Here is an 11,995-nt window from a genome sequence, read left to right on the forward strand (position 1 = left end):
CTATGAGGAGTATGGGTTAGGATACAAGAAGCTCCATTAGAATCCCTTTGAGAAGTATAGGTTAGGATACAAGAAGCTCCATTAGAAGCCCAATGAGAAGAATGAGTTAGGATGCAAGCAACTCTATTAGAAGCTCTGTGAGGAGTATGTGTTGGGATCTAAAAAGCTCCATTAGAAGCCCTATGAGAAGTATGGGTTAGGATACAAGAAGCTCCATTAGAAGCCCTATGAGGAATATGGGTTAAGATAAAAGAATCTCCATTAGAAGCCCTATGAGGCGTATGGGTTAGGATATCAGAAGCTCCATTGGAATCCCTATGAGGAGTATAGGTTAGGATACAAGAAGCTCCATTAGAAGGCCTTTGACAAGTATGGGTTAGAATACAAGAAGCTCCATTAGAAGCCTATGAGGAGTATGGGTTAGTATACAAGAAGCTCCATTAGAAACTCTATGAGGAGTATGGGTTAGAATACAAGAAGCTCCATTAGAAGCCCTATGAGGGGTATGGGTTAGAATAGTCTGGGTAAGGGAGATCCATTAAAAGCCCTATGAAGAGTATGGTTTAGGATACAGGCAGCTCCATTAGAAGCCCTATGAGGAGTATGGGTTAGGATGCAAGCAGCTCCATTGGAAACACTATGAGGAGTATGGGTTAGGATACAAGAAGCTCCATTAGAAACGCTATAAGTATGGGTTAGGATACAAGAAGCCCCATGAGGAAAATGGTTTAGGATACAAGAAGCTCCATTAGAAGCCCTATGAGGAGTATAGGTTAGGATACATGAAGCTCCATTAGAAGCCCTATGAGGAGTATGGGTTAGGATACAAGAAGCTCTATTAGAAACTCTATGAGGAGTATGGGTTAGGATACAAGAAGGTCCATTAGAATCCGTATGAGAAGTATGGGTTAGGATAGAAGAAGCTCCATTAGAAGACCTATGAGGAAAATGGGTTAGGATACAAGAAGCTCCATTAGAAGCCCTATGAGGAGTATGGGATAGGATACAAGGCGCTCCATTAGAAGCCCTATGAGAAGTATGTGTTAGGATACAAGAAGCTTCATTAGTAGCCCTATGAGAAAATATAGTGGCAAGTGGGAAATCAGCTCTGATCATAATTTGTATACAGAGCATTACATGTGTTTTAGTAGTCTGTATTTAATTAAATATATTTAGCATACCTGCTTAAACAGAATCTTTCACCTAGCCAATTTATTTTGCAGTACCTTAACTAAACACCTACCTACATAATGAACAAATATGACTGCACCAATGGAAATGTACTGTATCTATTTACAATCCATATACATAAACAAAGAAAATCAATCACTGACAGGGTTATTAACATTGAGCTGATTACATTCAGACGTAAATAAAGAAACATATATACATCTATCCCCCCTTTAAGAAACTTCAAAGGTGAGAGGATGAGGAAGGGATAGAGAGAAGGGTAGAATAAAAATGCTTTTAGGACTCTAGGGGCTCATTCAGACCCTCTGCAGCTCACTGCAGCCCCAACCTCTCCCATTCAACTGAATAGAATTTGCTTGGACCCTTTTTTGCTTACAGCTGTGGCAGATCACTTTGCAGTTCACATGTGCGACATCATGTTGTTTTGGAAGCGACAGTTGTGATATAAAGCAGTGGTCGCCAACCTTTTAGGACCCATGGACCTCTAAGTTTACTGGCTCCAGACCCCATAGTGATTGTCATGATGCAAGAACCCGCCCACTCTCCCATCGCAGGTCTGAGCGTGCGATGGAAGAGTGGCCGGATTGTGTCCAGAGACACAACCTGCCCACCGCCCTGAGCCTGAAATGTCTCCGGGAGACATGGTCTGCCGCTCTGGCCGCTCTGGTCCTTCTCTTGACCCTACTCAGGGGAGCACTGGCCAGAGCTGCGGACCACCAAAATGTTCTTGCGGACCGGTGACCACTGATCCAAAGATCTGCACTGCTGTTGTGTGCAAATCTTATTGTCTATGGTACAATTTGCATTTCCAGGTTTGTTGTACACCTGTCAGATGTACAGTTTGACACTGCATCTCTGAAATTTGCCTAACAATTCAGTTCTATTTATCAGGATCCTAAAGCCAATCTGGCAACAATGATTAATATTATTGGATGAAGGTTTCTATTATGTGACTACATCAGCAATGCATTATTATTATTATATTATATATTATTATTATAGTTTTTTGCACAGGCAACTTTCTTTAAGTCTTTTTCAGCAGTCCCAGTCACATACAAGTGTATGTGACTGAAGGGACACTCTCATACACTTACATATATCTGAAAGACGGCCTTGGTCTAGTCTAATGTGGTAAAATGTGAGTTTTTCCCGGTATGCTGTCAACAAGTTTATTTGTAGGAACAAAAGTATTCAGTAACAGATAATCTGAATCATTAATGTAAGTACATGAGCTCAATGTCCTGTAACAAATGGCTGATGAATGACAATTATACACTCCCTGCCATCTATCACTTTCAATGGCTAGAGGACAGACATCATTCCAACTGACTTCCTCTACACATCCTTTGATAGCAGCCGTCCTAGCACGGAATTTGTGTTGCTAGGCAGGTCAAAGACAAAATTAATGATAATATGCTGACATTGCTAGTTCATATTATACAGTCAAACATTTCTATAAGCCATGAAATATTTTTTAAATGTTTACATTTTAAACACTTAAGCTCTTTCTGGACAGATACTACTCAGATATGGTTACCCCTGGTCAAATTAAATGTTCTGTTGAATCTAAAAGCTAATATTGCTGATCCCTTAATTTGAAGTAGATAGTTGCCTGGCCTATCGTGATCAGAACAAGCATGCAATTTTTTTCCTTTTTTTTGTAAAACCTGTGCTGGATAATTAACTCATAACAAACTGGCGGCTCTTTTCTAATGAACGTACAGTACTACATGGAAACATCAGTCAAAACTACAAATGTCCCATTTCCTTGGAAAAATAAATCTTTTTACATTCAGGTCCTGATTATCCATGGTCCATGGCCCTGCTCCAAAATGGATTTGGACCCTGACATGATTATGTGATAATAAGTATAATGTCATATCTCACACTTTTCTTGGACAGCACTGTTTGTTCAATGGAGAATGTCTTCCCCTTGCCTCCTCCCCCATAGGAAATAACAGAGACCATTAGCACTGTTTTGTTTAGTGATTCAGCGGGATGGACCACTGACATTTTTGTCAAAAAATGATCACAAATGTTGTTCTTTTCAAGAATATTCTGGTGTCTGCACACAGTGCTTTGGACGCCTTATCAAACTGTACATTTGCTTGGGATAACTCCTATGGCCCCACTGACCATGGGGGTCACTGGGAAACTCTCCATGGACAGCCATGGCAGGTGGATGCCCCAAATCACTGTGTACTAGACAATGGTATACAGTTTGTTGATTCAAATCATTAACCAACCAAAAGTAATGGAAGATGTTCAAGGCAAAAGTCATTTAAAATAAGGTCTGCTTTTTTAGGATATTGTACAGGTATTTTACAGAAAACTCAAAACTCCCAAACTCAATAAGATTATCTTAAATCTAGGAACAGACAAGTCAGTTTGTAAGGATTGGTGATAATAGTAAAAGTGGGAAATCTGAGGAAACTGCCTAGCACTAGGCTGAAAATGTTTGTGTATGGACAGTGTTACTGTTTTATGTTCTTTTTTTGTAAATAGTGTACATAAACCATGGCGGTGTCTTACATTTTTGAAACCTGCTACCGTATATTTTTCCTGCTGGATTGAAGGGTAACCTAGCATTTAACCTTGACAAAGGTTCTAATTCTTCCTTACCTTATCCAAAACTCAAACAAATAAAAGGTATGGTAATAGGGGTCATCATGGATGGGGAGGCATTTACAGCATTGCCCATGTCCACTCCTGAACACTAAAGCATTTTGTTTGTGTCTCAAAAACTATAAAATTTGACCTTTACAAAGACAGCAGGATGGACAGTAATGAGGATGGAGGTGTGTCAGTTAAATGACTGGGCCATTGAATAGCTAGAAATAACCCTGGATGGGCAGTGAGTTGGACCATGGTCATAATTTGGAGTGTTGTACTAATGAGGGTAGATGTAATGCTCTATAACATCCGTCCAAGAAGTCTGTGAAGGACAAAGTAGAAGATACAGCAGTAACAACTTTTCCAATAACATTTACTCATTTGGTTTAGGTTATATATATATGTGTGTGTGTATATACAGCATTTGTTCTGTTAAATGGCACTAGAAAGGACCGTGAAAGATTGTTTTCAGTGACCGAAATCTGATATCTACTGTATATGATGACTGTATGGGAGATAGCATTTATACACCAATCTCATTAATATACCACTTCTCAGTGAAAAGAACAAAGACTTTTATGGGGAATGGGACAAACTTAACAAACTTTAAAAATAAATTAATATTTTATTGTTAAAAATAGTTAAAAAAATTACATCTGTAAAAGTCAAAGTGATCAAGGGCAGCATTGGTGACCCTATGAAAAGATTAGGTTTCATGATAATAAATATAGGAGAAAAAGGGAAAAAAAATTAGACAAGAAAGTAAGTAAGGAAAGAGATTGTGTTAGTCAATAATCAAATGACAAAGAAACATATATGACTTATAATAAAACAGGAATCAGACATTTCTTCAAACATTCCCCTGTGGGAATCTTCTAAGTCCTTGTGTCTCAGTGGCCCACCAGGGAATGTCAGATTTCCTGTTTTATAAAGAGAGCCCATAATGTGTTTTTATTGATGAATACTTGATGTAGTATTCCAATAATCTACTAAAAGACACTGATATTTAGAACAGAGAAGCCAAGCATACAGTATCCATGACTTTGGATATAAGGATTGAGCACCAGATTGGCCCATGTATACAGGTCAGTAGTCAAGCTCGAGGTTAATAAAAGATTCCTCGTGAGTAGTTCAATCCCAGGATAGTAAGATATTCAATGGAAGTAGTTTATTGCAAAATGCCTGTGGAGCATTCAAACCCCAGGATATTAAAAGGTGTTAGTTGAGTAGTCAATTTTCAGGACATTGAATGGTGTTCAATAAGAAGTCAAGCCCCAGAGTATTGGCAGTGAAATTACTCCAGAGTATGCTGGACAATCTTGTATTAAGGATATTGATAGGTGCCGGTTAAGTAGCCCATCTCCAGGATATTGGCAGTAAAATGGCTCACCATTTTTGTACCTAGGTTATTGACAAATGAACACTTTGGGCTGGGTCTACACGGACATTTTCAAAAACACATGTAAACAATCCTACTGCATTTTTATGCACTTTTATTAGCGTTTTAAAGCTTGACTTACATCTATACCATGTTTTCCTGCGTTTTTGCGTTTTTTTCCGCATTTACGTTTAAAGTGCTTAGAAACACCCAAAACACGGGAAAACGCCCTATTGAAATCAATAGAAGCTTTTACCTGTGTTTTGGGGCGTTTTCTAGCTTTAACCCAGCTTTAATTTTTTAAATGTTGCAAGCAACGTTTAGGATAACGCTCATAAACGTGTTTTAAGGAAACGTCCCGGTGTTGATTAGCCCATTGGAATGCATGGGGATTTCAAACATAGGCTTTAAAAGCCTCAGGTTAAACGGTGGGGAAAACTTCCGTGTAGACTAAGCCTTTGGGGCTGCTCTCTTTTGAATGGACTTTTCTGCCACCATTGGTTCAGGTTATAGTGGAAACACAGGAATTTGGCTTACAAAGGCTTTTTTTTTACAATGTTACCATGTATTACAACAAATATGGAAATATTTGTCATGCTGTTTATATACACCCATTATTATTTTTTTACACAAACATTTCCTTTGTTACATTGTTACCCTTAGTTAAACATGCATATGTTTTCTTGTCCTGTATAAAGTGCAACAGTCCATACACACCAGTTAAAATAGATAAAATTTGCCTTTCTAAAGTAGTGTGTATCATACACAACTGCCATAGACCTTTTTCCTGTAAAATTCTTTCATTTTTTTAAAACCTTTTTTGGCACCATAATGATGCGTCTCCCCTTCAGCATTTCCTATCTTCATGCAATTGCTCCAGTGTTGGCTGAATGGTGACAAAGGTGATCCATGCCTGCTGATGTATGTGGGCATGGCCACTTGTAGTCTCTATCAGAGGTGCATGTGACAGGGTACCATGGTACAAATGCACAAATGGGAGACAGCTGGTACCCAAAAACAAAAAATGGACCTGTGTAGCAGGGTCACTAGGTATTATTTAAAGGAAGATGCAAATTAAAAAAATGACATTAGAAAACAATATTAGGTTTTAGACTTTAGATCTATTATAAGATATCCATAAACTACTCTTTCTTGTCTATGCTCAACATAAAGGTGGCCAAAAGCATTGGATGCCAATCTAATGTTTGGGCAGATTGGGTGATAAAGATAACATTTATTGGTCATATAAAGACTCTCCTGGTGCTACAAATTTAGGAAAACTATATATTGATAAGCCAAAGATGGGGGTTCAGCTGTCCGCCTCCCCCACCCTCCTGTACTAGCTAAACACAATGGCTGTCAAATATGACTGTCTGTATTCAGATATATGCCTGCATGAACAACCTCCCCATAATGTGCTAATATTTCATAGTAAGTCAATTTAAAGTGGAATTAGCATTGAAACATTTGCTGGTGAGGAATAAATTACTGACATCAAAATACATGGACCCGGAAGAATCTTCACCAAGGAATGTTTCAGTGAATGTCAGATTCATTGCTTTATATATAGATCTGTAAGTGTTTTTACGTTTCTTTCTAGCTTGACTGTCCATATACAACTTTTATTAAAGACTGGCAGTCATTTACTACGCTATATTGTTCACTATTCTCAGCCTGTTCTATAAAGTCCTTGGCATGGGGGTGGCTCGTGTTATTGAGAAGTATTACTGATCCAGGGTAAAGAAGTCCAAGCTCTGTCAAAGTCTTTAATCCTTTAAGGTTGCTGTCACTCTGAAAGTCAATTAACACCAAATCTACCTTCTTCAGGTCAAACTTGCCATGTAACACACAAATTGCATCGGCTGGATGTTGACACAACAGTTGAAACTAGAAGACAGAAAAAAAAATGCAGATGATGACAAAACAATGCGGGACAAACCTGCCTGCAGAGTACTAAAAATTGTGCAACAGAGAAAATGCTAAATATTTGTGGGTATACGAATGTTAAGAAGGCATGGCCTACTAAACAAGTTAAACTTGAATTACTAATGCACAGAAAATGATTTATTTGTTAATGGAAAACAGAGATCTACAAATCTTTGTATATAGATGTGTCATATAGGCCATATGCATACCATACCCATATACTTGCATGACGCTTCTGCTAAAAACATACTGGTAGATTGACACCTATTTCATGATCCTGGCTGTAGAATATGGCTACACCTAAGAAAATGTTGGGATCTAGATTGATCTGTTCTGCAGAACCAAACAACTGCTACTGAAACAGTAAAACCATTGTCTGATAAGCCCAGCCCTATGTCTGACACATTGCTTTGTGTGCTGAGAACTTATGGTCTGCTACAGCCATGTGCTGATAAGTCCAAAAAAAAAAACATTGGTTCATTCTACCCAGTCAGACACCAGTGCCTGAAAAGCTACCAAGGAAAATACATATAACAGTTGTACTATTTAGTATGTTAGTTAGGTTTAACAATCTTAACCAATACCTGATTATTTTTGAATCCAGAAACTAGGATCATTTCTTCTGCTGTTTCCGCCATGTTGTCCTCTTCCTCGACAGCGTACAGTTTGCCATCCTGAGGCAGTAATGTAAGAATACTTATGGCTGAATACCCACACTGTGTGCCCAGCACAAGAACTGTTAGTGGCGAAGACTGCTTCACTGCATCTGTTAGGAAATTCTCTGTAATAAAGTTGAGATGAACAAGTCAGTAAAGTTTACCTGTTACCTATTTTATAAACAGAATAAAAATGACAAAGACCTCATCTTTTTAGTTAAGCAAGGAGCTTCAGGATTCTTTGACAGCAATGGAAAATTCAGCCTAACAAATGCCTGACAGTGAATGGGTACGTTTTATGGTCTGAGTAGGCATCAGTAATTATTGATATGGGAGGATGAGCTTTCAGCTTTGAGAATTTGCAGGTATTTAGGGAAGGTGAAGCTGTGCTTTGTCTATTCGGAGTAAAGCAACAAATTCACTGAACATTCCCAGCCCATACTATACTTACCTTCCATTTGTCCCACTTTTGCCCTGTTCAACGACTGGGATTGAAAAGAAGGAGCACTGTGTACGGCAAAACATGGAGTTCACACAGGCCTGGGGTCTCTCCTCCTCCCTCCTCATTTGATAGAACTAGAACAATCACCAAATATCATAGCCTTGTCTTGTGGGAGAAAAGGGAATGCTCCCCATATCTACAAATTACTGGGCATATTACTTAGAACCACAGATGATATACCTTTAGACTGTGGCTTTTTCCAATGAAAGTTTTTTGAATTGTAACTGTGGGAATATCCCTGTAGCTGGCCACACTTTATTATTAATATTGATATTATTATTATTATTAATAATAATAAACAGGATTTATATAGCGCCAACATATTACGCAGCACTGTACATTAAATAGGGATTGCAAATGACAGACTAATACAGACAGTGATACAGGAGGAGAGGACCCTGCCCCGAAGAGCTTACAATCTAGTAGGTGGGGGAATTTACACACAATAGGATGAGAGATATGTAGTGGTGGGAAATAGTGGTGGTTTCAAAAGGCAGAAGAAGTTGGGTAGGCAACTTTGAAAAAATAGGTTTTGAGTGCTTTTTTAAAAGAGCAGAAAGTAGGAGCAAGCCGAATAGGACGAGGAAGACATTCCAGAGAGTTGGGGCAGCTCTAGAGAAGTCTTGTATCTGTGCGTGTGATAAGGTTATGAGTGAGGAAGTCATTAGTAGGTCATTGGAGGAGCGGAGAGAGCGGCTGGGGGAGTACTTTTTTACCAGGTCAGAAATGTAAGTGGGACAATAACTGTGGAGGGATTTAAAGGGAAAGCACAGAAGCTTGAATTTGATTCTAAGGTGAAATGGAAGCCAGTGTAAATATCTGCAAAGAGATGCAGCAAAAGAGGAGTGGTGGGAAGGATTTTACATTTCTTAAATTAGTAGTAGTGCCTAAACTTTTTTAAAATTTTTGAAAAGCCACTAAGAATGTACAGCTATAATATAAAGCATATGGCTGGCCTTAGTATTGATGCTGATGGGCCTTGTTACATGTATACCTTGGTCTGGAGTAAAGAGCATCTTCTTTATTATGCGATTCTGCTCAGAATATTCCTTGAAGGTTTGCAGTACACTGTTCGGCTTTCCATGGGTAGATTCCATCAGCACATACCGACGAAGGGCTTGCTGGGTCTTCTCATCTATGGTATGTTTTCCCTGTTGCTGAATACGGTATATGTAGAACACCCAGGCTGCCCCCGCACACAAGGGCACAACGATTCCAGCAGTGAGGAGCGAGAAGGATGAATCCATGGAGATGGTCAAGTATGATAGGCTGAAAAAGTATAAATATAAATTGACCATATTTATGAAATGAAACCCTATCTATGGGTGAATATTAACCTTTCCTTCTGACTTTAACCCATGCTGCACATTTTTTTCTTACATTATGTAGCTAGATATACTTGTCTAAATCTCCCGTACAGGTTCTGTACCAGCTCCATCTCTGGATGCAGGGGACTGCCAAAATAGGACTAAAAATGTTTCTGTGATTGCTGGTTTCTTGTAGCCTTGTGCTGATGTCACTACTGCAGACCCCTCTTTTGGATCTTGAAAGGACTCTGCTGCTAGACAGCCAATAGAAAGTCCTTACATGGGTGTCCTGCTGAACTTGGATTTAGGCGTTTTTCTGCCATCAACTTATCTGTTATGTTAGTGGCATTGTGAAATATTGTCCAAAACTAAACTAAACAAACTCTTTGTACATAGACAGGTTTATTGTCACTTAATTCTATTTGACCTCTTTATATCACGTCTTTAAATACAAGAAATTTTAGAAACTGTGGCTTGAAACTGCATTGTATTATTAGTCTGTGATCTTCCAGAACAGCCAGATCCTGCTAAAATATTGACTATCAGGTCCACTTCCCCCTTGAATATATAATGCATACTTGCATTTGCATAACTACATTTTTCAACATCAAAACATATTTGCAGCATAGTTGCCAAACTAAAATATGCATTCAGACCTACTTGTAAGTTAAAGATACTTTGAAAGAACTTTGTTCCGCTTTATAGCTTGGTGTCATCTGCAAGCATAGAATGGAATCTTTAATCCCAAACACTATATATGAATTAATTACAGAGGGTAAAAATTTATGATACTAACACTGCACTTTGGGGTATAACATTAAGAATTTTTGACCAGAAGGCCACTATTTAATCAGTACTCTCCGAATATGGCCTATAAAGTGGACCCTATACCAAGAGATAATGAAAGCTCCTATTCAAAGCTCCATATTGAATTTATGCTAAAGAATGTAAATTGCCTTAAATGATATTTTGGTTTCATTATTTCAGTTACATGGCAGAAACAAGCATGCAGATAACTGCGCAACATTTTGTACCGCGATAAACTGAACACCTGGATCTATTTACTCATTCTCGGTCAATGATTCAGAAAGAAAAGAATCAGAACACCAACAAGGTAGGGATGTATTAGTTAGAACCAGATCAGAAATGTGACTTTAAGGATTCTCATTTATCTAGGTCATTGTATACCTAATATTAGTCACATTTAACTGTATTGTTCTTGTAAAGCTGAAGACGTTTCGCAGCTCTACAAGATGCTTCATCTGTTGTCAGTACAGAGTATAGCTAGGAGTAGGTGGAGTACAAACTGGTTGCTTGAGTATGTCCAGTTAGTATATGTGATCCTTTATTAAACTTTCAAGTATCTTCACTAATATATAGGTAAACATACAGGTGTATAGTTACTTGGTACTTACAGGCCTTCAATTACTGTCTCCAACCATGCTTGTAGCATGTCTGCTGACTTCGATATGCTGCTATAGGTGCAGCCCTTTTAGTGGTCAAGAGTTGTACCTGAGGTCACTTATATCACCAAAGTTGACCACCACTGCTCTAGGAGGAGTAAAATCATTAACATAAAATATTTCTAATACAAAATGATGTGTGCTGCCATTGCTATTGTCAATGACATGGAAAACCCTGCTGTAAAAACTCAGATTTATTGTGTCTCAGTAAACGTATGGAAGCCACAGCATAACAGAAAACATACCAACAGTTTGAGAAGTCATCTACAGCTACATACTTCTATCATTGTTAATGTTTAACCAAAATTCTCCTGTCAAAGCTTATATAGTAACTTGGTTTCTATGAATAAAAATTGCAGTGTAACCCTAGTCTAAGACATTTTTGTTTCTTCCTGCTTTCTTCTCTATAGCAATACACACTTGGATTGTTTAATGTGGGCTCCATGGTTTTGCAGAATCTTTTAGAGGAAATCTATAATGAACAGATTTTGAATGACTTACCAAGCAGCAGTATTGTGTAGCCTTGTGTCTTACAACCAGGAAGTGTCCTAGTAATGAGATCCAACCTGTGATATACCTGTGATATACTATCCTCCCACATGGTAAAGGAGGGGGCGTGTAACTCAGGTTACAAATCACTAAGAGGTTCTAGTTTTCTCTACTACAACAAACTGTATCTAGGATTAATAATAATCCTGCTATGCTTGTACATTTTAAAGAGAATGTAGTCCAACATATTTCAATGATGTAAAAAAATTCACTGATCACACTAGTAATTCTGTTGCTGGTGGTAACTCGGCAGTAAGAGGACTGCAAAACATGTTTTCTCTTTTTTCCTATAGTCTTACTTCCTTTCTGACATGCACATGTCTTGCACAAGTTTTTACTACTTTCTGATAGAGAGAAACTCAGATTGTGCTGGCAAAATGTCAGGGATTGCTAGATAGATTAAGTGCAGG

The 11,995-nt window shown here is 38.3% G+C and overlaps 1 protein-coding gene across 1 annotated transcript; it reads right to left on the minus strand.

Moving 5' to 3' along the window:
• Positions 1 to 4,497: 4,497 nt before the first annotated feature.
• LOC140325027 (transmembrane O-methyltransferase homolog) lies at positions 4,498 to 11,533 on the minus strand. The gene is made up of 4 exons (XM_072403121.1): positions 10,989 to 11,533; positions 9,261 to 9,535; positions 7,693 to 7,889; positions 4,498 to 7,069 (listed from the first exon to the last, which is right to left on the minus strand). Exons 1-4 carry the CDS (start codon positions 11,024 to 11,026, stop codon positions 6,779 to 6,781), a joined length of 801 nt encoding a protein of 266 aa, XP_072259222.1. The 5' UTR covers positions 11,027 to 11,533; the 3' UTR covers positions 4,498 to 6,778.
• Between the last annotated feature and the right edge of the window lie 462 nt (positions 11,534 to 11,995).

The sequence above is a fragment of the Pyxicephalus adspersus genome, chromosome 2 (assembly GCF_032062135.1).
Source record: "Pyxicephalus adspersus chromosome 2, UCB_Pads_2.0, whole genome shotgun sequence".
NCBI lineage: Eukaryota > Metazoa > Chordata > Amphibia > Anura > Pyxicephalidae > Pyxicephalus > Pyxicephalus adspersus.